The 27,100-nt window shown below is 46.0% G+C and overlaps 1 protein-coding gene across 1 annotated transcript in view; it reads left to right on the top strand.

Moving 5' to 3' along the window:
* Nucleotides 1–27,100, top strand: part of fstl4 (follistatin-like 4) — a 183,449-nt gene that overhangs the window by 77,314 nt on the left and 79,035 nt on the right. The window contains exon 4 of the mRNA XM_068600901.1: nucleotides 3,741–3,983. Coding sequence (XP_068457002.1) covers nucleotides 3,741–3,983 — 243 coding nt within the window. The remainder of the gene's footprint in view (nucleotides 1–3,740; nucleotides 3,984–27,100) is intronic.

Raw genomic sequence — 27,100 nt, 5'->3', positions numbered from 1 at the left:
TTTATCGCGATACTCAATGTATCGCGATACTCAATGTATCGCAGTATCGTGACAATATCGCATCGAGGGACCTCTGGTGATCCCCGCCACGAGTAGACCCGTCGGCAGTCGAAATGCTCCCAATCTGGTACTTTGAAAAAGGTCTGGAGATGCACAGATTGATCGGCTGGCTCGATTAAAAAGAGACTGTTTTCAGCCGTGACCCTGTGACCTTGTGACCGTGTGAACTTGTGACACTGTGAACTTGTGACTGGCCGCTCAATCTCATATATTTAAGAAGACTTAAAGTCTGAAGTGAGCCACGGAGGAATGACCTCAAACCCTTTTGGAACAATGTCTTATTGTCGGATCCTCATACGTTCAAGCTGTGTTCAGTAAAAGCATCAGGAAATATTGTAATTTAGTTTATGGCCAGAAATCTTGAGTAAATCCAGTTGTTGAAGGGATTTTTTTCATAGGAAATTTAAATTAAAATAGAGGTCATGATGGCTTTTTGACGAGCTCCAAGCAGCATTTAAAAGATCTATGAAACTATGAAAATAGCTAAATAAAAACACAACAATCTTTCCTGCAAATAACCACTTTAGAAAGAATGGGCCAAGCAGATTACAACATCTCTTGATTAGTTGATACAATGTTTCTAACTTTACACACAAATCTGACCCCAAATATGCCAAAAGCGGTTTGTAGATTATGGAAATCTTGAAATTGATTGACTAATTGATAAATAAGCTAATTGTTTCAGCAGTGTATGTCTGTCTGTGTGTGTGCGTGTGTGTGTGTGTGCGTGTGCTTCAGCCCTTTGTGTCGTCTTTATGTAATTAAGGGACTTTGCTCCTCCGACAACATCCATTGTTGAATATGCTGCGAGTTCAGATATGATTATGCTGCGGGGAAATTCAATTTCTGGTTTCCGCTGTTTGATTCTCACAAAAGGCTGAACTTTGCTCTTTTAAGTATGAAGCCAGTAGGATTTTCTCTTTATTCCACATCGGGATGATAGAGTGACCCCCTCTTCTCAGCATCTTGTCAACACAACAACCACAAGGTCCTTCTGCATGCGCGTATTCATCAGCGTGAAACAGCCTTCGCGGCGTCCCGTCACCGGGACGCGGCGTCACGTTTGATACCTTTTTTTAATTTCTTTTAGCTGTTCGGATTATGATCTCTACCGCTTTACACACTGTTGCCTTCCCACTGCTCTGACATTGACTTAATTCATGTGGCGCGTCTTGTTTCTCTCAGTGCCGCAGCCAACGGTCGCCTCCTTTTTATGTTTACCCGGGTTTCCATGGCAAATAACACAGCTTGTTAACATCAAAGGTAAAAAGAAAAAGGAAAGGAGGCGGACGCAGTGCTTGAAATGTCCACAAAAAAAAGATGAAACGGAGCTAAAACTCAACTGGGTCAATTAAGGGTGAAGCTTTGCTTTTACTGCGAAACTTTGTATGTGATGTTCGAACAGGACTTTTAGAAGAATAAACGACGACGAGCCATGGAACAAGTCAACAAGTCAACAAGTCAACAAGTCAACGCCACAGACCTGCGGCAACTTCCAATTATATAAGGTCAAGTTTATGCAGGGCGACTCCTCTGGTTGTATAGAAGTACATGCGTCATGTGTTAAAGCTGCATTTTCTCTCCTGACCACCAAAGGGCGACTCCTCTGGTTGTATAGAAGTACATGCGTCATGTGTTAAAGCTACATTCTCTCTCCTGACCACCAGGGGGCGACTCCTCTGGTTGTATAGAAGTCTATACTTCATATGTTAAAGCTGCATTCTCGCTAGTGTCCACCAGGGGATGACTCCTCTGGTTGTATAGTAGTATATGCCTCTTGTATTAACACTGCATTCTCTCTCCTGACAACCTATGGTTGTATAGAAGTATATGCGTCACATGTTAAACCTGCATTCTTTCTACTGACCACCATGGGGCGACTCCTCTGGTTGTATAGAAGTATATGCTTCATGTGTTGAAGCTGCATTCTTTCTACTGACCACCAGGGAGCGACTCCTCTGGTTGTATAGAAGTATATGCTTCGTGTGTTAAAGCTGGATTCTCTCTCCTGAACACCAGGGGCGACTCCTCTGGTTGTATAGAAGTCTATGCTTCAACGTGTAAACGTGTAACAACGTGTAAACTCGGGGCAGGTTCTCACCTCTTCTTCTTTATGTTTAATTTATTCCCCCTGACATTTTCCAGATGGGTTTGAGGAAGGCACCAGATGCCCCGCTTGTATCCGTCTGAGCCGTGTCGTTTTTACTGCTGTAATGGCCGAGACACAGCGGCCCATGAATCACACCAGGAGCTGTGTGTGTGTGTGTGTGTGAGTGTGTGTGTGTGTGTGTGTGTGAGGGGGGTCAAGCTCACGAAGTCGGGGATCAAACCGAGGGTTGAGCGTCCGGCTGGATCAGCAGCTTTTTTTGGCTGTTTTAAGTGCAGAAAGATTGAATCAAGAGCGGGAAGAAGCAAGGTGTCCTGGCGTGTGTGTGTGTGTGTTTGTGTGTGTGTGTGTGTGTGTGTGTGTGTGTGTTTCCTCAGGGCTGGAGCAGGTAAAGCAGAAGGTGCGAGCTCTACATGCGCTGTACTATACACACGCTCAGGTGTGCACATCGTTTTCGCGTTTGCGTTCGGATGCGCTCACCCGTACGTGCGACCGGGAGGTGTTAACGAGGACACCTGGCTGTTGGCTTTGCAGGTTTTCATTTCCAAAAAAAGGTTTCTCCTCGTTAGCGCCGTCTCAAGGCTGTGATCCGGTCTGGAGGTGTTGGCCTTTTTTCTTTCGTCTATTTCTGTTGCATGCTTCTTTTTTTTCATCTTTTGACTGATTATTATATGTTTCCTTTACTGTGTTGTTCTTGCATACATGATGTACAATGCAATCAAAAGTGTGTTTGATTCTCCTACAAGCAGGAAATATATCGTAAAAAAGGGTTGTAGTATTCTCAGCAGATTTCTATATATAGTATTTAAGAGCTTCAACACTCGCTCGCGGCTATTTTTCTCATGAGGATGACACCAGTCAAACATTCAGAATGGCCCCTTGATGTGATATCGTAGTGGGATGATGTTGACAGTCAGGAGTTCATTTTTCCTGCTCGAGGTCTCCAAGTTCTCAAACTGCTGCTGCAGATAAGGCGCTTGGTTGACCAGCTGTTACGCTTGGCAGGAGATGGAAGGTGAGCCCTCTCCGCCGGTCTGAGCGGTGCATCATCATCATCATCATCATCACTGATGCTGTTATAATAAATCTGCTGCTGAACCCGAACAGCATGTTTCATTAGAGGCGCATGTGGAGCACGAGGAACCGGACAAAGTAATGAACAGCCACCGGCTGACAAGTCGTCCCAAATTAGATTCAGAGTCGAAATTGTGGGTCTATGTTTGTGAAGTTAGGGATAGAAGTCTATGCTTTGTGTGTTAAGGCTGCATTCTCTCTCCTGACCACCAGGGGGCGACTCCTCTGGTTGTATAGAAGTCTATATAAGTGACTCTACTTCTCTCTTGATGTATTTCCTCAGTAAACATTGTAAACATGAGTTTATGTCTCAATTTCTAGTTTCAAGTCTTCTTCTATGCAGCGTGATGTTCATTTAGTAAATTATGGTCATTTAGAGTCAAACAGACCATAAAGCAGGGGACGCTTTAGGGGCGGGGCTACCTTTTCCTTGTTCCTGTCATTGGGACACTGTTTCCTTTCCTCATCAACTAACCCCTTCCCCTCTCTCTCTCTCCAGCCGTCCCGGACCCAGACGGCGATCCCTGTCGCAGGACGTACTGCGGTCGCGGCCGGCAGTGCGTCCTGATGGCGGAAACCGGCCGCGCCGAGTGCGTCTGCCAGGAGAAATGTCGGCCGTCCTTCGTGCCGGTGTGCGGCTCGGACGGCCGGTTCTACGAGAACCACTGCGAGGTTTACCGCACCGCCTGCCTGGAGAGGAGACGGATCTACGTGGTGCACACCAAGGACTGCTTCTTCAAAGGTAGAGCTCCTCCTCTTCCTCTTCCTCTTCATCTGATGCTCTGAAGCTGCAGAGGGACGACGCACACAATTGCACACCCTTTAGTGCAACAAGTATTGCATTAGATGCATTAGATGCTGGGAGCAGGTTAACTGCTAGTAGTTGCAAAAATATAAAATAATATTGGTGATGATTCATTTTTATGTATTCATTTGATTGAAATCAAAATAATGAATCCTGCGATTTATTGAGGAAAATTATGCAAATTTGAGATAAACTGACTTTGAGTCCATTCTGACACAACTCTAGAAATGTCCTCTTGTTTCAGAATTATTTCAATTAAGATTTTTCTGTAGAACTTTAGACTAGACGAGAACTTTTTCCTTCTCAATCACAAGTCTGATACCTGCACTTGTGCGTCAGCTGATACCGAGTGCCGATCCGATCCCGGTACAATCGTCTTTTGGCAGTGGCGGGCCCGTCAGGGCCAGCTCAACTAAAACAGCTGCCGTAGGTAGCAAATCCACGGCCCGCAACTGTCTTTTAAGGTGCAGCATATCGGCGAAGGAGTGAGCCATCTCGCTTCTTTTCCCATCTCTGCCGAGAGTCGCACATGCTCAGTGCGGACCGGGTCGAGTCCGATTAGCGCCAAATGAGCCGACGGCGTGATATCGGATATGTCGACTCTCCGGCAATGTAGGTTTCATCAGAGCCATTTTTCAGGTTTTTTTGCAGTGTAACTGCTGCTCCAGCACAGAGACACAGCGATGCTGTGTTGAGTCTTTGATGTCTGGCTGCAGGTGTGGCACAGTTTAACACTTCTGATGCTTCTTTTGTGAGCGAGTATTGCCCCCAAACTGATGTTCTGGTACCCGCGAGGCGCAGTGGGGCTTCAGTCTGATGTGGTAACATTTAAACAGGAAACATAGTCGCAGGCAGGCAGACAAAGCAAATGTTTTCGTCACATGTTTCCATCTGTGGAGCTCTTGTCTCGCGCATCAATCACAGAGGGAAGCACGCCGTGTCTGTCGGCTGAAAATGAAGGAATGAAATCATTGGCTGTTGTTGTTTTTTGTTGGTCCTTACATCTGTGGCTCTGGGTCGAGTTAGTCGGGGAAACCACAGGTTGTTTTGATTGTGTTTATCTGTGTCCACCTCCACTGTGTGTGTCTCCTCTGCACACACACACACTGGCATCTAGATCATCTTATAGCAGCATCCTTAAAGTGATGTAACGACGCATCTTTTTAATGCCGTGTTTTCACGGAGGAGCTAAACAGTGTACATATGTTATCAACAGGCTGGGATCCCAGCCAAGACGTAACACTTCTCCTTGCACTTGCATTGCTCATGCAAACATTCACACATAGAAATGTCCACACAAACACACACTCACACACACACACACACACACGTATAACTTTCGAGAGGCTCCTCCCCTCTGCTACATCAACATCCTCGCACAAATTACCGGCGGGTTACTGTGGATCACCGTCTCTCTGGTGGTAAATCAATGGAGTCTTTGCTCCTTGGCTATCACTTAATTAGCAATAAAAAAAGTGCACTCTCAGCATTATCGTCAGCCCGGTCGCTCCATCATGACTTCGATTTCCAGGTGACAAGTGGCGGGGGAGGCGGGGCTTCCACTAGTTTCACTCACATTCATTAAAATGTCTCTTTTTTGGTCTCAGTCTGGATTCAAGGATGCATTGATGGCAAAATACCAGTGGTCAAAGGTCACAAAAATGTCTTATAGGATAAAATTATGTTGGATCTATGTTGTGTTCTCTTTTTTTAAGGTGTAGGTTCATGATGCAGTCACACAGGCATCCGTACCGTGCGCCCTGTCGGCGTCTCCTCGTCTTCAAATTTAGTTTTTCCAGGTCAGACGAGACTTAAAAATCTCCCGTAATCCCTCAGGATGTTAAAACAGAAAGTAGGAGCCATAGGTATTTAGAGTGCACGGTTTCATGTCAACGCGGTGCAAAAAAACAGCCACACACACACACACACACACACACACACACACACACACACACACACAAACATGGCAGCATTTTTAGTCCTATCACGTCAGGGAGGGAAGGATTCCTGGCAGACACAACCATGCATAGCTAATCCACATTAGGGCTGTTCAGTCGGCACATTAGGCTTAGGCTGAGATGTCTGAATGCAAACCAGCAGGAGACGGAAAATGTTGGAAATCAGTCAGATGTCACGGGAATTACGGGTGTGTGTGTGTGTGTGTGTGTGTGTGTGTGTGTGTGTGTGTGTGTGTGTGTGTGTGTGTGTGTGTGTGTGTGTGTGTGTGTGTGTGTGTAATTTGAAAGTAATTATTGCACCTGACATACAAAGACATTATTGGAAAGCATGTCTCACGGTGTGCTCTGCTGGAGACATTATCCGCAATAATTGTTTATTTTGTTTAGCACGCACCACAGAGGAGACCCTGCAGTCCCCCCGCTGGCCTGCAGGGGGCTCGGTTTGGATGATGCGACGCGTGGATCATCCAAAAAGTTTTTTTTTTCAACGGTATTACGTGAAATGAGATTTGGGGGAACGATGCGGTATTTGCTGATGATATTCACTTCAGGGTCCTGAAATCAATAAGTGACGATGTCGTGAACCCCATTTAACTCTCACACACACAGGTCAAAGTCCCCACCGGGATGGAAGTACAAGAACACACACACACTAACGTAACACTCCACCAACTAAACAAATGGTTGCATTTACTATTGAATTTTACATAATTTAATGACTATTCAAGATTGAAGAATACATCCAGATTATCCATGTTTACACTCTGCGTCATTTTTTATATTTATATTTGTTTTTACATTTTCTTTCAAGGCTCCTTTTTTCCTTTTTGAGCGGCCTGAGCTGAGTTAATGCTCGACGGCGATACTTGTTTTATTTACTCTGAGTCGCAGAAAGAGCCCCTCAGAGAGGAAAATGGATCCATCGGCTCCCTTCGAGCCGTGTGGCAAAACCTTTTCGGGCTTCCTTGCGCACATTTTGCTTTCAAATTTGATAAACCTAAAAGCTCCGCCGTGAAAAGCGATTTCCCCGTCTGCTGCGGGGCGATGGTCAAAGTCACAGTCTGGATTTTTTTTTCGAAGCTTCCGACTCCTCGTATCCTGGATTATCGGGATTCTCTGAGTCCGAAAAGAAAGAGGAGCTGTGCGGAGCTGCTGAACCTCCCGTCACCGACTCCCTCTTAGAGGTGATTTGAGGTTTTTGTTTGTGCGTAAGGCTCTGACATCATCACAACCTCTTCTGTTCACGGTTCCACCAGCAGGTCACTGAGGACGTCCTGCTGCTGCCTCCAGGCTGCAACACACCCTCCGTCCTCCTCTCTGCCCGCATGAAATACCACCCGCACGTCGTGGCAGTCAGACGCCACGACATTCGGCATTACGATCGCGCCGGGAGATACAAAGATTCGACTCAAAAATGCATTAGCTTTTGCGTTTTAGTGCTACTTTTAGCATCAAATAATCACCCGAAACAGCCGGCCCGAGGGGGATTCAACTCGCCGGGTTTAAGGACGGCCGCTCCGTGTGGGAGGGGCCCCTCGTGGTCGCTTCCTCCATGGCCAACCGGCTCCCGATCGGCTTTAAAAAGGCCCCCTGGTGAAGTGGTGGTCTTCACAGATCCCTTAACCCGGACTTAGTGCTCGCTGCTCCCTCTCTCTCTCTCCCTCAGGACGAGCGAGGCGACCCACCCGACCCGTCTTGCTTTGTGGGCGGGACTAGAAAACCGTAAACTATATATATGTATATTTTTTTCATTCATTTGACACATTGAACAAATTTCCCGCTCACTTGGTCGTCGTAGATCTTCTCTGTTCCGACAAAATCTACAAACAATAATAAAATCCTTCAAAATTTGACTGAATGTTTCTCTGACTCGTCCTGAGTGTCTTCTAGCGGCATCGCTTCATTCCTCGCGCGTGTTTTCCCGGCTAAAACCCTAAAGATACAACAAAGTTTAAAAGATAAATTAAGGCAGGCAATGTGAGGTGACTTCTGTCACGGCAGATTACTTTTTAGTTTGAATCTTTTTCACATATTTTTTGGCTGTATAGAGTATGTTACCGAGCTAGCGGGGAGCTAGCTTCAGCGCTAGCTTGCCGAAGGTAGGAGCGGCTTGTAACCCGACTTTTACGGTATATAAGCCAGACACGGCAGCTCAACTTCACTTTTATCCGTTTTGTTTTATTTTACATTTAAAACAAAGCAAAGATTTAATGGCTCGAACTCGACCTGTTGAGGCGAAACACAGTCGTAAGGAAAAGTTCAATCCGTTGGTGCCTTCGGCGGCGGCTAAAGGCGGCTGAAGCTTATGACCGATCGCCTCGGTGTGAACTCTGTGATTGGAGATGTTGGTGGTGACTGACAGGTCGGGAGATTGCATTTCAGGTGAGAAGGATGACTTTAAACGGCGTCTCCGTTCACGCCGTCTTCGGCGCCTTTGTGATTAGCCGGAGCTTTAATCCACAATGATTCAACAGCAGGTGCAAGACGTCGCATAATACCATTACAATGACAACAGGAGAAGAAGAAAAGCTAATAAAAATGCCATATTCAAATGTAAATAGTGAGCCGTTACACACCAGAAACAGATGAATGGCTTGTCATTGTTACACATTTTCAATAAGTTTAATCCATTTTTTTAGGATTTCTCTAAGCTAGTGTGAGCTCTCCGCTCTGCAAAGACACGGCGGAGGAACACACACCAAGTGGAAGCGTCGGGAACGGCACGAGGGTAAATTATTTGGGTTATTTGAGCCCACGGACGGATATCAAGCTGCACTCAGACCTGGCAACCCGTCGGGATCCAGCGGCTTGAAACAGGCTTGTTCCTTGAGGATGTGCGTGTTCGGAAGTTGAGTTATCATTGTCCTAAAAACACAAAGGGATTAATTAGCAGGTCGTGGACGGTGAAGGACAAGCTCGTTCGTCCGAAACCATCAGAAAGAAAACAGCTAACGCAGTCCTGTTCTTCGCTTTCTTCTGTTAGCTTGCGGTCGTCTGCAGGATCCTCCGCTAAACCCTAAGATTACGTAACATACTGTACGTCGATTATGTAGCGTGTGCGCCGATAGCGGCGATTTGGAAACCGACCAGCGCGTTAAACCAGCCGGCGTGGTGCTGATCTAAGAGCTGCGTCTTCAGTTGACTCAAACTTCTTGTTTTTCTGAGGACAATTCAAACTTCCTCGTCTGTAAACCAACGTTCCCGACTGTTAGTTTTGCGTCATCTTAGATTATCTTGAAAAGACAAGACACTTAATGCTAAATTGCTCCCCGGGCGCTTCACTTGGCGCCGCCCACTGCTCCTTCAAATACTAAAGATGTCTGAACTAAGACGAATAAAGTTTCTTCTTTTCAAAATAAAAGCGTTGCAACATTTCATTAAGCAGGAGCTCCTTGCTCTCTCCCTCTCTTCCTCTTTGACTCCCTCTCTCCCTTTCTTCCTCTCTTCCCTCACTTCTTCTCTCCCTCTTTGCTTCTCTCTCTTTTTCTCTTCCTCTGTTTCTTTATCCATCTCTCTCCCTCTCTCCTTCTCTACCTCTTTCCACCTCTCTCTCTCCTTCTCTCTTTCTCTCCCTCTCTTCTCTCCATCTCTCATCTCTCCCTTTAGCCCTCTCTCCTTCTCTCTCTATCCCTCTATCCATCTCTTCCTCTCTTCCTGCCATTCTGGTTCCTCTTCATCATCACCACCTCGTTCCGCTAGCTGGTTGTTGCGTTAGCCATCAAAGCTCTTTAGTGTGTGTGTGTGTGTGTGTGTGTGTGTGTGTGTGGGTGTGTGTGTGGGCGCTCTGCAGGATGTTTAAAATCTTTTGGACTCACTTTAAAGAAGCTGGAGCCATTGGGGTTTCCTCACTTGAAGAACGACTCGTCGGATTAATCCCTGTTCTAAATGATAATCTGCTGACGTGACGATAATCTGAATCCGTCCTTCACAGACTCAACAGGTGGAGCAGGAGGTTTACTACGGTCTGCCAGGTACATTATCATTTAAATTTTTCATATCACATTTTCATCTTCAGTCCACCTTTGAGCCTGAGAAGCTTCAGAAAGATGAACTCTTTAATTCTCCGTCACGTTTCCTTCATTCATCCTGCGACAGCCCTGTTTTATAAGAAGTGACACCGTGTGTGACTCGTTTTTATTAAGTGACTCGTTTTTATTAAGTGACTCGTTTTTTAATAACGCTCACAGTTGAACTAAACTGTTTCTGGGGGCAGAACCCGTCCAGGTCACATGACGCACCGACGGATCAGACGTGACCGCGTGACTCTCTGTTAGGTTAATGAGGACTAAAGCCGGACTGGGCTGCCAGGTGTGACACACACACACACACACACACACACACACACACACACACACACACACCTAACACCCTCCAGGCTTCCCCTGACAGCCCTTTATTTGTTACGCCGGGCTTATTAACGAGCGGCCCAACTATCCTCATCTTTCTTCTCATGTTTTTTTTTTTCCCACAACACCTTCTTCCCCGTTTCGTCTCCACGGTCACGTGGCTCTTAGCTCGTTAGGTTGATTCCCTGTGTGTTTGTGTGTGTGTGTGTGTGTGTGTGTGTGTGTGTGTGTGTGTGTGTGTGTGTGTGTTGGGATGGATGCCCTGTCCCAGATAGAGACGTCCCCTGGTCCGGCTCTGGTCCCCTGCCTCATAAACATAATTTTCCCCGATGAAAATAGAAAAGTTCTCCTTGTCCACGCCCCCCATCGCCGCTGGGGGACGTGTTCAAGGAGACTGCACCAGAACTGTGGTTCTGTTCGGCGATACGGTGGAAGAACTGGACTTCTCTAGTCTACCGACCACGCAAAGCGCCCCAACACTCACCCATTCACACCCTGATGGGAGGGGCTACCGTCAGGACGATCTAACCAATCACACGGCCCGTTGAAATGGGTCCGTTTTCGGATACGATGGGGAAATAGCAGTGGCGGTATAGCCGTGTGGATTCAGACCTTCAATGGGTGCCGTGTAGTCCACATCACGGGCGGACTGGGAGGGAAAAGTCTCCCTGGAGTTACTGTCACAGACCGACACATTGAATACACCTTCACACAGTCCAAAAAAAACTATTTTTTTTAAAATTATGAAATAGCTAAACCTTTGTGATTCTGTTTAGGCCTTCAGAGACGTCTTAGAAAGCCCTGATGGTCCGCCACAGGGAAATAATAACACCACGTGAACGCATGCAATTTCATGAAGCTATAAACATAACTCGGCTACTATTTAACAAACACCAACTTTGTATTTTATTTTTTTTTAATTATACAATAGCTAAACCTTTGTATTTTTTTTTAGCTAGTTGAGGAATGACGGTAGTAAACGTGAACATTCATAAATTATCCCAACTTTGTTATTATTCAGCATGACATCTTATTTAAGGAGCTGACGCCCCGCATGACCCGCCCCACGCCGCCTCTGATTGGCTCGTAGCAATCGGCCGTAATCCAAGATGGCGGCCAAATAAAAAAAGGCTTCAAACCACATGAGTGACTTCTTCTGCTTGGTCTACGGTCCCGAGCCGGTCTCTAAATGACTGACGGAGGATATTTATTCCTCTCTGAACGCCCACATGGAGACAGTTTGCTCCTCTGGCTGTTTTCATGTAAATATTATTGAGCAGAAACTCTTGAAAACTGAGGCAACATGGCTCCCATTATTACACTGAAAACATTTGTTTGTTGTCACTCATCAGGGAGATATTAGCGTGTGTTTTAATTAGTTGGTTCCCACTCTGGCTCCCTCACAAAGGAACCCAAATGACAAACCGAAGAAAGACAACAGAATCAAATCTTTAATTTCTTTGGCATCCTTCGTCGTCTTCTGGCCAAAAACGAGCGCCAACGAATCGGAGCGACGCAGCGGAGGACGGACGAGCTGCTGGAGGACGAGCGGCGCCGAGGACGAGCTTTTTGTTTGTAAATCCCTTTGGATTCATGAACACCTTTTCTAAACGCAGTTAATGTTTCATGAGCCGCGTCTTGAATGTGTTTTCGTATAATTGAATTTGCAGAAAGCTTTTCAGTCGGTTTTGTCCCCGATTCCTCGTTCACGGCCTCCAGGTCGAGTCTCCAGGCTCACGGCTCTTTGTTCCTTTGTTCTTCGTCTTCTCTAACACCGACTTACTCATCTCCCTTCTCCTAGTCTGAGCCCACACACACACACACACAATTACACACACACACTCAGACGTGCCGCTTCTGTCATGACGAAAACAAAAATAATCTCTTCTGAAAGAGAGTGTTTGTTCGTGCCTAAGATATTTGGACACGCTTGTCACCGCGCCGCCATTCGCTGTCACTTTGCCTTTTTTTTCCCCAGCGTCTCGACGTGTCCATGATGTTTAAGCGGCGGCGGCGGCGGCGGCGGCGCGGTCGCTCGGCGGCCCGATGCCCGGCCTTTTTTTTTTTTTTTCCGCACGACCTTATTGAGGATTTGATTGACTTTTAATTTGCGGTGCCGGCGTTTGGGACGCACACACTCGCGTCCTCGTTTCATCCCTCACGTCGTCTCCAGTCGAGCTAACAGGCGGCTAACTGAAGCTCTCTGTCTGCTTTCATTACCGTTCATATCGCCTCTCCTTTTAAAAAAAAAAAAAAGAAGCCTGTTTGACGAACGCTTTCCGAACAACCGAGAGGTTTTTAAAGTGACGAATGAATGAATTTGGAAACATCTCCGGCTGCAGCGGCACTTCAGACGGCGGTAAAGTGATGCTCCTCCGCCGCCGCCGCCGCCGCTTAGTGAACTATCGTCCTCAGGGGATGGAGAGGCGTCGCTCCGTCTCCATGCAGATCCCCCCCGCCACACTTTTCCACAGACCGCTTTCACTCCCTCTCTATCTCTTTCCGCCCTCATTTCCCCCTCGCTACGCCCCCAATACGCTGCAGACGGAGGATTTGAGTGACTCCGTCAAGCTTCTCGCTGCTCTCCTCCGCTCGGCCTTAAATTGGTTCAGAGCTTAAGGAGAGTGTGAGCCAGGAGAAAAATACAACAACAAAAATAAAGATACAAGCGTCACCTCGAGGCAAAGTGACCCTGGGTAGGAAGGGAAAAAAATAATGTATGTCCCTGACACACACACACACACACACACACACACACACACACACACACACACACACACACACACACACACACACACGAGCCGCTCTAAAGATCGTTGCGTCCACATTGAAGTGTGCAGCTGCTGCTATTCTTTTTATTTGTCGCCCGCGTGGCGTCCTGTGTTTCCTCTCCTCCTGGAGAGACTTGTGTTGGATCTTGACTTTGGTAAACTGTGTTGAGAATAAAATGCAATCTCACACTCGCACGTGCACACACACACACACACACACACACACAGCGAGAGTGTGGAGACGCCGGGCGCCGACTTTAATACCCCGTGATGTATACACAGGGACACGCAATGCAGGATGGGTAAAGATGATGTCGCTGTGCTGACTGGCGCGCAGGATGCCTCTGCTGGAAGGATCGCACTGAGAGCATCCTTCAATCTGAACAACAGCACAACATCACAACTTGTTCCAGAAGCTTCTGCAGCCGCCGCTCGCGTCCTCTCGCTCTCATGACCGTCGGCTAATCTGTGATTGGCTGATTTACTGGGCGGCGGCATGAAGCGACACCCGCTGCAACGAAGAGCGTCTTTATTCGGCTGACGTGTTGTTTGCGTGTGTGTGCTAACAACTTAGCTGACTTTTACAGTAATGGTAAAAAGATAAATATATATATTTATATATCTATTTAGCGACGCGGTGCCCTTGGCGCTGATTATTAGCAAGAGCAGCATCGGCGCTGCAACATAAGTCGCTGACGCCGGACAGCGCCGTGGTTCTGGGACCCGAAGGGAGGAACGACCCCGACAGCTGCCGGGGGGGAAGTTATCAGCCCGTGTTATTGTGTTGAAGCTCATCCTCCCCCTCGCCCCCCCGCCTCCAGCCGCCCGGTGATTTCCTCAGAGAACACGGCCGGCACCGACGGGTTCTGCTGACCTTTTTTTTTGTTGTTGTCGTCGTCTTAGCGCCCATGTTGCAGGTCCCCCCACCCCCTCCTCCATCGAGGTGAGCCTCCATCTGGTCGCTGTCGGGACGCCTGCTGGCGACTCGGGCGGCCGCGATTTACAACTCGCTCCTTTAATTAATTAGATTGAGTGTTTGTAGTTCGCGAAGACGTATAAGTGTGTGAAAGAATTCAATCACAATTTCTGGCATCGTCCAACAACTCGTGAGTTTTGGCAACGGTCGGGTGTTTGTTCAGTTTCCTCGTCCGCTCTCGCGCGACCTTCATGACTCAAGCTCGTTGCTGTCGGTGGCTCCGCCCGGTCGGAGTGCCGATGGTCACCGGTTCCTCGTAAAAGGATCCATCGCATCTAACGACCACTATAAACACCCTACACCACCGTTCACCCGTTCACACCCACCCATTAATGCATCCATGCAGGGCAACGGTGTGACGACCTCACCGGCTACGAAAGGGGTGAGTTTTAGTTGACGCTCCTCCGTCAGGGTTCACGCTTGTCATGTCTCGCAGGAGATGCTTTGGCATTTTCACCGCACTAGTTTCTCCTCTCAAATATTTTCCCTAGAAATGTCAAACCGCCCCCAAACCCTCCGCTCCACCGCCCCCTGACACTAAAACCTGTTAAACGCTGATGCTTGAAACTGAATCTTTAGGTTGCGTCAGCTTTTTGTCGACGATGGTGGAAACCAGTCAAAAGCGAGCTGCCAAAAAACATTATTACTACTCCCTCTCGCTTACGTCGCGCCGCACATGTGGATCTTTTTTCACGCAGCCCTCCGGTTGAAGTGTCAGATACGGAGACAAAGTATCACCCGAAAAAGCATCGATGACAACTAAAAGCTTCTTGAACTAAATAACGCTGTCGTGAAAAATGAGATTGTGGGGGGGGGCGGAGGCGTGACTGTGATTACATTCACCAAATCCTGTTCGCTCCTGATGCAACATCAGATATTTAGTTTGGCCCTCGCTGATTATCATGCAAAACAGTTGCATCAGTCGAGTGCGCCGCGCGCCGCCGCCGCCGCCGCCGCGAGATCTGCCAGGCGATGGATTAGCCGCCGCACTTCAAGTGAATTACTCACAGCTGGGTGGAAGGCGACGGACGCTTATTACTCGCGACTCTCGCCGCTCGCTCGTCTGCATTTTAAGCGTTTTCTTTTTTTTGTCCGAGCGAGTGATTAGAGGCTCGCCGAAAAAAGGACGCTTTGTGGCGCACTCGTCCACTAAAGGGGTCAAACCCCCGCGACCTTGAATCAGTCTGTGATCCCCTGGAGGACTTCCTGTGTCCCGCACAACCCACTGAAAACAATTAGCTTGTAGCGCACCCTTAGCTCAGACTTAGCGCGGCTCCATGCGCTTATCCCTGCATGTGTGTGTGTGTGTGTGTGTGTGTGTGTGTGTGTGTGTGTGTGTGTGTAATTAATAGCTAAACTGTTAATTGGCATCATTACCATTCCTTGAATCATGGCCTACTTCTAATGCAAGACGGCGGTCGTAATCCCGAGCTGTAATGAGCGCTTGTAATGTTCACAAACCATGTCGAGGAAACTTCTAGGTTTTTTTTTTTTGTTCTCTTTTTCAACACAAGGAATATTGAGGAAGAAATAGTTCAGGAATCTAGACACTGCGTGTTTGTGTGCAGGTGCTGCGGAACCGGCTTAATTTAATTGTGAATTATTAACATAATGTAAAGCGCTGTTGGTTATCAGAGAACACAAAATACACCAGGATGAGAAAGTACGTTATTGAAGTAGCTATGTGCATATTTATGTGCATGTGTGTGTTCAGGTTTTTGTACAAATAATAAGTGATACAAAAAAAGCTTTTGCTAACCTCCTTAGCCATCTCGGCTAAATGATTAGAAAGATGGAAAGGATTGTTGCTTTAAATATTAGCAGGATGAAGAAATTACCCGCTGTTGTGCTTATGTTCCTGTAAACTGGTGCAGCCGTGCAATTAGCGAGCTAACTAGCCGGTATCTCGCTACTTAGCTCTCTTGCTAACTCCGCCATGCTTTCATGCTGCACCGGCTACAGGAAAATGATCCGAGAAAGCGTTGAGGAACTCCCAAGATGATTTAGAAGGGAGATCTTTCTTTTCTTCCATTTCTGTCTTACATAAAATACAACAGAGCTAACGCTCGACCTGTCGTACGCCGCCAAACTTCACATCCCATTCTTTCGTTTGTGCTGCAGACAAGAGCGACTCTCCCGGCAGGTGATAACACCTCTAATGTGTCGATGGCCCCGTTATCTCGTTAGACGTCGTCACCTCCACCGCGACCATGAGAGCCGGTGTCTGCTAGCTTACCCGCGCGCGACGCTCGGACGCTGTCGTCCGCCGGCGCGCGCGTCGCGCAAACTCGCCGCAGGACGGAGAGGAAAGGTTGATAATTGAAATCCTGAGTGGCGGATTGCTCTCATAGTAAACAAACACTGCATACTTTATCTCCAGTAATTGCTTCTGAAGAGTGCGGCGCTGCAAAGCACACACCGAGCACCCGCGGGAGCGAGGACAGAGAAAAAAAGAATGGAGGAAAAAAAAAAGGAGAAAAAAAAAAAAGCTCTTTTTTCCTGCAGGGTCATTTACCACGGAACGCTGCACCGGCGGTGTGATCGGGGGCTTCAATGACAGGGCAAAGACACACTTACTCCCGTGACTGACACACACACACACACACACACACACACACATTGCACGCCGGCGTCCAGGCCCTGAGCTCACCGAGCCACTTCCGTCTCTGTCGTCCTTTTTTTGGGAGCGACGGAGCGAGCGTCCCTGCAGCTACACTTGGCCTCTCTCCTCTCTCCTCTCTCCTCTTTCCTCTCTCCTCTTTCCTCTCTCCTCTCTCCTCTCTCCTCTCGCTCTGTGTCCCCGGAGCCCCGACCCAGCTCGCCTCTTCCCTTCCTCTCTTTCATCTCCTCTCCCCTTTATCCCCCTCTTCCCTCCTCCCTGCGACTGTCCTCGCTAGTTATTCACTCATCCACTTCACTCTCCGTCCCCTGAAGGCCCGATACCCGCTTGTCCATGTCCTCTTTTTCTTTCTTTCTTTTTTCACTCCTCGCAGTGCTTTTTTTGTGTGTTTTATCAACCCTCCCTGCGCGGGGTCTCGGACCGCAACTTAGCTAACGGTGAAGCGGGCGGTCCGATCAAACGGCAGCAACTTTTTCCTCGACGATACAATTTGTTTTCCTCTTGTGCCTTTTTTTAATCAGCCTTCAGTCCAACACGAGGCCGCCTCACAGACGAGACAACTTGAGACTGTTTTCTGCCTTCAGAGCAGCCCGGCCTCCAAGAAATGTTTGTATTACTAAAGCTTTAATCTGCCTCCAGACATTTCTCTTCCTTTGATATTCTCTCGCTCCACTTTTGCATCCACCCTCTCCTGGAGGTCTCTCTTCCTCTGCCATCTCCTCTCTTATCCTACAGTGTTTCACTTCGACTTCTTTCTCCTCTTCTCTCCCGACTCGTTCCCTCACCTTCCCCCTTCTTCTTCTTCCTCCATCCCCCCTGGAGGCGAGCCCTCCGTATTGAGTTATCCCGCCTTCCCTCATGTCGCAGCCCGTCTTAGTGTGACTGTCTCCTGCAATAATCCGTCTCGCACAAAGAGCCACTTTGAGTCCCCGGAGCTCCGATCCGGGCCACGGCGCCGCCTCTCCAACCGGTTCACAACTGAGGAGAACAGAGTATTGACAGTAAACCCCAAATAGCTAATACCTGGTGTTAAATTGTTGCACTGATTGTGAACCTGCGGTTTTAAAAACACCCTCCATTTGAACTATCAAGTGTTGAAGTGCGTTTGATAAGTTGCGGTTGAAAAAAAGGCAATAAAATGCAATATATCGCAATACTCTATATATCGCAGCATCGGGATGATGTCACAGTATTGTGACAATAGCGCAGTATCGTGATAATATCACAGTATCGCGATAATATCAAAGTATTGTGATAATATTACAGTATCGTGATAATATTACAATAGTGTGATAATATCACAGTATCGCGATAATATCAAAGTATTGTGATAATATTACAGTAACGTGATAATATTACAATAGTGTGATAATATCACAGTATTGTGATATGGTGAAGTATTGTGATAATATTACAATATCGTGATAATTTTGCAGTATCGCGACAACATCACAGTACCGTGATAATATTACACTGTTATGATATTATCACAGTATCGTGATAATATTGAAGTATCGTGATAATATCACAGTATTGTGTCAACAGCGCAGTATCAAAATAATAGAACAGTATCATGATAATATCGTGAGAATATCGTGATATTACTGCAGTATCGTGATATCGTGGGACCTCTGGTGATTCCCACCCCTGATTGTTTCGCGAGTCGTCATCAGTTTACAAGCTCATCCCAAACCAACACAAATCACACCCGTTGGCGGACAGATTGCCGGTTGGCCACCAGATTGCATTGCCCTATTTTCCTCCCCACGCGGACTGTTTACCTGCATCCCACCAAAGACTAGAACCTGATCTGCATGTGAATCTGTTCATAGAAATGCAGCAATGCCAGATATTTTTGCTTTTCTGGAGAGGGGATTGCTCGCTGTAGATACATGACGGAGAGTTGCTGCTTTATTGCGTTGCTTCTCGGTGTGTCACGGTACTTATCCTCATCTGGCGCGCTGTCGGTGGGGGAGCGGTGCGGCTCCCTGAGTGATTAAGCATCTTGTGCATTCAAACAAGTGCTTGCCACTGCGGCAGGATTTGATACTTCAAGTGCACTCAATTAATTGAAGCCCATTATCAATAAGAGGCTGCGCATCATCCCTTAGATCTCCCTCTGATTGGATTCAGCAACGCACGAGGATCAACGGCGTTAATTAGGGATTTACAAGGAGGTGGGGGCATCGGAAAATAAACGTGTGCGTCTGGTGCGATCAATTAAAAAAAAGAGAAAAAAAACACACACACACACTCTCCGAACGACATGCGCTTTGACTCACTTCCTGGTCGGTGGCTGAGGCTGGAATGAGCTGCTCACATTGCGTTAGCGGGTCATGTATTTCATGGCCCGATGGAGAGAGAGAGCGCATGTGATAGACAAGGCAAGACATTAGCAGGCATGAGGAAAAAATGAGGTGATGCCGTAATCACATGTTTGCCCTGACCTTGTGTGGAATGGGTTAACCTAAACAGATGTGCACATACACACGAATACACACACACACACACACTGGAGCCGGCTGCACAGACTCTCCTATACATTTACATATCAACGCTCACACACACACACCCGCGGATACACATATTTTTCTAATACGATTACCTCGGCAGACATTTATAGACCCAGTTAATCTAACGGCGAGAGCGGCGCGCCGTTCCATATATTTGTGTTTAATTCCAATTAAACCTGGGCTGTAGACAGACTCATTTTCTAAACCAATTACTCTGGGAGGAGATAAAATGCAGGAGCAACCTTTGAACAACCCTTTTTTCTCTCCATGAAATCTCTCACCGAAGTTTAAAAAAAAAAAAGAGCCAGATTGTCCAAATCTCTCGGTGAAAACGAGGCGGCTCGGCCGCAATAAACCGCCGCTGACATTTGTCAGATTTATGTTTGCGGGAAGTGCGACCGCGTCCGTCTTTCTTAGGCTAAAACAGCTAATCGAGGTGCAGCTGAGTGCGCCCTGAGCTCCGTATAAGTCACTCTTCAAGATGATGCATTGTGGGACGACAGGGCGGCTCAGGGGGTACAGCTGTTCCTGGATTATAAGAAATGGATTATTTGGGGGTGTCTCAAGACGTTTCTTATGACGATATCTTCGGCAGATTACGTAAGAATTTGTTTCATTCAATAACTTTAACCTTGAGTATCGACAAAATAAATACTAATGTACAGCTTCAACGTAATTGTAAGTAAGTACAACAATATTTTGCACCATTTATACAGACTGAGACGGTTCATTCTCAACCTTGGAGGCAGCAGATGACGAAACAATCCCACTTCAAGGTCCATTTAGTCTCCGTTCTGGGGCTCTTGATCATATCGCATGATTCTCATCAACAGATGGAGCCCATTATGTCTTAATAAAACTATTAACTGAGCATTGGCAGGAGCACAACTTGGGAAAACATTCAGAATTATGCAGAAAAAAAACCCTTAAACCCTCTCCGACATTACATGAAACATGGTGCAATTTTAGGATTATGGTATTACAACCATACTGTATTATCTTACTCGTGCTTCATTGCAGATTTCAAACCCCCTGATGCTTCTTCACCCACTGACCTTGAAGCCGCCCCGATAATTAAACCTCCTTACCCCTCACCGCCCCTGCAGAGGTCCTGCAGAGCCTCTTTAGCTGCAGGTCTTTGATCAGCCGAGCCAGGAGCCTCCTAAAGCCCCGCCGTCGGCCCCCCATCCGGAGGAGCCCGGCCTCATGGTGCGGCTCCCCCGCTGGTGTGAACCGTAGACCTGCTGGCTGGCAGATCAGCAGCTCTCGGCTCGTTCAATAAATAAAAAAAAAGGCGGATATTGGTGCTGACGGGAAATCTGCAAACTTGGCTCTCGTACAGTGTATCGCTGCATCGTCCTCGTTTGGAGAGCGCCGACGTAGAATGAGCCGGCTGGTGCGGCGAGTGTTTGTTTGTGACCTTCATCTTCTGTCATCTTCTTCAGCATTTTGTTAAGCAGCAACTCTTGTGCGTCGCTGTTTACATTAGACAAACATAGATCATTTCTAACATACCTTTATTACACTGTGTGAACCTTCAACCATCACTTTCCCAAAATGCAACAGGTCACAGACCTCAACATGGACAAGCATCATTGTTTGCTATTAAATTTTTTAAAAAGTTGGGTTCTGGTCTGAAGGTAAAAGTTTCCAGGACTTTGGTTTGGTGCGTCAATCGACACGCTGCGTTGTTTCTGCGAAAGCAACAACAAAATAATCGACCTAGTCGTATCAACAAGAGTACAAAAGTATCGACAAGTATCAGCATCGATAAGCATGATCATTATGAATATTGTGTAATACTTAAGCAATAAGGTACTCGAGGCAGTACTGTATTGTCAATAATGTACAGTTCAAGGGTGTTGCGCAACCCCTCGAACTGTACATTATTGACAATACAGTACGGTCTCGAATATAATAAAATAACTACACACTATTTAGCTTTTGTAAAGCACTTAAGTCATCATATATACGCGTGGGATCGACATGCAGCAACCTTCAGTGCCGTAGATATCGTGGAACTCAGAGTGAAGGTCTGAAGGCGTCCCGGTTTGATCCATCGTCAGAGCCGTGGGTACAAACCGGCGGCGCGAGCGTCCTTCATCGGGCTTAAAGTCACGGAGAACAGCTCCAAACGTTGAGGAAGTGGATCGGGATGCGTCCCGGACACATTTTGAAGTCCAAACGTGAGGAGATGCTTTCAAAAAAGCTCACTAAGTGGTTTGGGGATGCCTCGCCGAGCTGGAGGACATCGTCGAGGTAGAAGTGACACTTGATCAACTTTGTTTATTCTGCCAAAACCCATGAATTGAGTTTCACACTGAAAGACACAAACTGCCACTTAGGAGGATCATTCGCTTCCTTCACATCATCGCAGGCGTCGCATTCATTTCTTCTTCTTCTTCTCCAGTCACAGCTGCCGTGACAGTAATCACGCAGAAATGATACTCCTGCTAAATGTAGACGGAGTTTAAGGGCAACGATGAAAATGTTTCCCTCCTCTGGAAGATATCAAACGGCCTCTTTGCTGTTTCCATGGGAACAGATGCAAATGACAAAAAAAAAGAGGAAAAAAAGAGAAAAGGGACATCTTGCATTTTTTTTTTCTTTAAAGAACTCCACAAATATGACTTCTATTTCTGCACACCTGCGTACGGGAGAAGCAAATACACAGAGAAGCAAACAGCTCTGCAACGATCTGTGAGGGGAAACTTTACTCACAGAGACACACACATATACACAACATACATATAAATACACAACATACATATAAATACACAACATACATATAAATACACAACATACATATAAATATACACAAAATACACAGAAATATACATATAGATATACACAGAATACATGTAAATATGCACAAAATACATATATATATATACAAAATACATATAAATATACAACATACATATAAATATACAAAATACATATAAATATACATATAGATATACACAGAATACATGTAAATATGCACAAAATACATATAAATATACAACATACATATAAATATACACAACATACATATAAATATACATATATACACAGAATACATGGACATATACACAAAATACATATAAATATACACAAAATACATATAAATATACATATAGATATACACAGAATATATGTAAATATGCACAAAATACATATAAATATACAACATACATATAAATATACATATATACACAGAATACATGGACATATACACAACATACATATAAATATACACAAAATACATATAAATATACATATAGATATACACAGAATACATGTAAATATGCACAAAATACATATATATATATATATACACAAAATACATATAAATATACAACATGTATATAAATATACACAACATACATATAAATATACATATATACACAGAATACATGGACATATACACAAAATACATATAAATATACACGAAATACGTATAAATATGCCCCTCGTGCCCCTGGTGCCCTCGTGGCCGGTGCCCCCGTGGCTGGTGCCCCTGGTGCCCTGGTGGCCGGTGCCCTGGTGGCCGGTGCCCTGGTGGCCGGTGCCCTGGTGGCCGGTGCCCTGGTGGCCGGTGCCCTGGTGGCCGGTGCCCTCGTGGCCGGTGCCCTGGTGGCCGGTGCCCTGGTGGCCGGTGCCCTGGTGGCCGGTGCCCTGGTGGCCGGTGCCCTCGTGGCCGGTGCGTTGCAGGGTCCCAACAGCAGGTGTAACAACATTGCATAACAAGCCATTCCCCCGTTGACATGAAGCTGAAACACCACCGCGGAGCCTTTCACGCCCGTCCAGCTTTTCCGGTTCGAGGAGCGTATTTGCATTAAATCTCTTCTAATAACGTGCTTGAATAATTGCTCTCTAATTCATACAAATATACACTACGGCTATTTTCAAAGATGAGGCGAGTGTAAATGCTGTTACCCAGCATCTACGGGGACATCTTCACTCCCTCATTAGTCTCCCTGAAGCCTCAATTACCGCAAAAGGCCACTCTTGTCACCGTGTAGGAGATGTTAATTCCTCCTCTGAAATGGCAGATTGTTGCGCGATACGTCGCATTTGAAATGCGGATTCATCGAGGCCTCGAGAGGACGAGGAAGATGTGAGGGAGACGAGGGAGACGAGCGAGAGGAGCGGGCCGTTTAAGACGCGCCGAAGAAGTCCGGTTCTGCCGTCTGGATGAAATAGATTGCATTTAGGCTCCGCGAAGAAGTCGAAGGATTTCTACAAGCGGTCGAGATTAAAAATAGGAAAGAGACGAGATGGCGGGTGAAAGAGAAGTGAGGAATAGATCAGATTAAACCGGACTCGTAAGCACTTCTGCAGTTTTCAGCCAACTTTGTGGGTCTCACATTAGAGTCCGTGGCCTTTTTTTTGCGTCGTTGTAATCTCGTTAAATCTGAGTCCAGAGATGGGGGGATTATCTGTAAATCGGCCTCCGTGGGAGACCCCCGCTGGAGGACCTGCAGCGAGCGGCAGACACCGAGTATCTTCTGGGAGCCGCTCTTTGTAATCCTGTATTGTTTTTAAAAATAACTTTATCTCCGGGGAAAAACGCTTCCCGGCTCAAGAGATGGAGAAAAATACCACCGACGGTTAAAAAATGCATTATTATTATTAATATAATACTGTTGAGATAAAATGAGCAGCGCAGAGCGTCAGCAGAGACTGACCAATCAGAGGAGAGAGATCCAAACATCAACGTCCCCGCACTGAATATGAGAAAGTCTCTCGACGATCGCACACTTTATGACTTCATCACGAGGCGATTTCCTTATTGTCCTTTCCTTAGTGTCCTTTCCTTCTTGTCCTTTCCTTCTTGTCTTTTCCTTCTTGTCCTTTCCTTAGTGTCCTTTCCTTCCTGTCTTTTCCTTATTGTCCTTTCCTTCTTGTCTTTTCCTTCTTGTCCTTTCCTTCTTGTCCTTTCCTTCTTGTCTTTTCCTTCTTGTCCTTTCCTTCTTGTCCTTTCCTTCTTGTCTTTTCCTTAGTGTCCTTTCCTTATTGTCCTTTCCTTAGTGTCCTTTCCTTCTTGTCCTTTCCTTCTTGTCTTTTCCTTCTTGTCCTTTCCTTAGTGTCCTTTCCTTCCTGTCTTTTCCTTATTGTCCTTTCCTTCTTGTCTTTTCCTTCTTGTCCTTTCCTTATTGTCCTTTCCTCCTTGTCCTTTCCTTCTTGTCTTTTCCTTCTTGTCCTTTCCTCCTTGTCCTTTCCTCCTTGTCCTTTCCTTCTTGTCCTTTCCTTCTTGTCTTTTCCTTCTTGTCCTTTCCTTCCTGTCTTTTCCTTATTGTCCTTTCCTCCTTGTCCTTTCCTCCTTGTCCTTTCCTTATTGTCTTTTCCTTAGTGTCCTTTCCTCCTTGTCCTTTCCTTCTTGTCCTTTCCTTATTGTCTTTTCCTTCTTGTCCTTTTCTTCTTGTCTTTATTGTCTTTTCTTTTCTCAATCATCCATTCATCCCTTTTGATCTGCCTTTCTTTTTATCCCACACAGACATTATATAATCTAATATAATATAATGTAATATAATAAAAACAATCCTCTTTTAACAAATTCATTTTTTTAAAGCAATAAAGCTTCTTGTTTATCTGCAGTCTTTAACAACGTGCAGCTGCCTGAATGAGACCTTTGTGAAGTCGCTTTGATCTTTTACTACTCTAAGTCTTCTTCATTGTGTTGTTCATACAATTGAGCAGACACACACACACACACACACACACACACACACACACACACACACACACACACACACACACACACACACACACAGCTGTCTGCCAAATATCATGAGGCCCATTATGAAAAGTGACTGAAGGTGTTTTCACTGCACATGTTTTGTTGCGGAACAGGAAGTAGACAAATACCTTGTCAGTGTGCGTTTGTGTGTGTGTCTGTGTGTGTTTGTTAGTTATTTGACTGCTGCAGACTCAAATATCTCAACTATTTGACAGATTGCCTTTAATTCCAGTTAATGTTGTCATCACCCCAGAAGGAAGTCATCCTCTATATTTCTGTAACTTCATAACTGAACACAATTATGACAGGATGAGAAACTGAAATCACCTTTTCTTTGTTTCCACACAAAGACAATTTAGAAAAGTCTACTAGTGCAAGTGAGAAAAATGAAACAAGACAAAGATGAGAGGTTTTGTTTCGACGCTTATTCTGGAGGAAGTGAAACGCTCGTCCTTCATATCTCACTAAAAATAAAAATAACCCGCGCATGGAAACGTCCACGAGGTGGGTGACATTTACATTAACAGCTTTTCATGATCAAATCCCCCTCAAAGCAAGATACTTAATCTAAAAACAGAGTATGAATATCACACCTCTTACAAACACAGCGTTGCAGGACACGTTGCCCAACACGTTGCCCAACACGTTGCCCAACACAGACTCCAGAAGCTTCTTTTCTTCCACTTTTTCTGGACATAAAACAAAATGCATGAAAAGATTTGGTGACGTTTTCATTTCCAGTGGAACGCGCAAAACGTGAATATTTGTGTCGGCCTTGGTGTGTGTGTGTGTGTGTGTGTGTGTGTGTGTGTGTGTGTGGGGCAGTGCCTTGAGCTCATTACAGCCGCTGATGAATAGATTGTTCGCTTGGGTGGAGGAGGAGGAAGAGGAGGTGGTGGTGGTTTTTCCGCCCGAGGAGGATGTTCCGTCCCAAAGAGCAGGTGGGACTCGAGCACGCGGCCCCTCTGAGCCCTGAAAACACTTCCCCGGGTAGCTAATGACGGTCTCCAACTAGGCAAACACCGTTCATCATGATACACCCGCTGGCAGGCTGATAGAGCACTGGGACAATATTTGGAAAGAGCTTATTCTGGATAGTCTGTGTTTCGTGTGTGTGTGTGTCTGTGTGTGTGTGTTTGCGTGTGCGTGCATGTTTTCCAAAAGGATTGCTTATTTTTCAGATTGCTGTGTTTCCCAGAGAGCTGCTGGATGCTCTGGAGTCCACACAGTAAACACACCCTGCTGCATACCTCTCCATGGATCAGTTGTAGTGTTTGTGCGGTTGTGTTTTGGTGGAATGCTAACGGCTAACCAACCACCAGGAGAGACGACTGGTCGCACACCTCACCGCCTGTTGGTTGGCTAAGATCCGGGCGAACCGACAACATTAAAACACAACTACCTCTCCGCTGCCGCTGGGTTTGGTTTACTTTTTCTCACGATTGCATGAAGCGTTTTAGAGGAAGACTTTTGCCTGCATTCCCCATGCGGCCAATTTTGATCTCAAGTGGGCCGGACCAGTAAAATCACAGCATAATAACGCATAAATAACCACAATATTTCTCTATGTTTAAATCACTGGTGAAGGTTTTTGGATGGTAAACTCTATTTTAAGGTCTTTCAACTATTAACTAGAAACATAAAGACCAAAAGTTGACGCGTTTGTGACGCCACTTTCATGACGTAATCCATTTTTAATGACTTCCAACACAATAATATCAGTGCCAACATCAATTGTGACTGTGGATCAATGGTTTGCATGTCTGTCTTACAGGCAGAGGATGAAAGGTTCGAATCCCAGCTCTGCTAATCTTGATCTATAGTTCTTATAGGCCGAAGGACGTGCTAAACAAATGCAGGTTTCATTCATTTAATGAACAAATTCAGCAGTGGTTGTTGCTTTCACACCTGCTAGAGATCTTTATTGCACTACGTTCACCTTTCTCGTTCGCTCAAGCAACCAAGTCACTCGTATTTAAGAAGTTTTTCTTGAAAAGTCTCCTCTCTGCCGTTCTGGTTCTCAGTGTGTAGCCAACGTGACATTTGAGAGACTTTCATTATAATTACTCTTTGAGGAAAGTCATTATGCAGTGACAGGGTACAGTAATAGTATTGGTTTAATGTTACTTCTCCAGTCATCTTTCT

This window comes from Clinocottus analis, unplaced genomic scaffold, assembly GCF_023055335.1.
Source record: "Clinocottus analis isolate CAN_PGR_092001 unplaced genomic scaffold, fCliAna1.0.p SCAF_5, whole genome shotgun sequence".
NCBI classification, from domain to species: domain Eukaryota; kingdom Metazoa; phylum Chordata; class Actinopteri; order Perciformes; family Cottidae; genus Clinocottus; species Clinocottus analis.
This window is presented reverse-complemented; position numbering and strand designations above follow the sequence as displayed.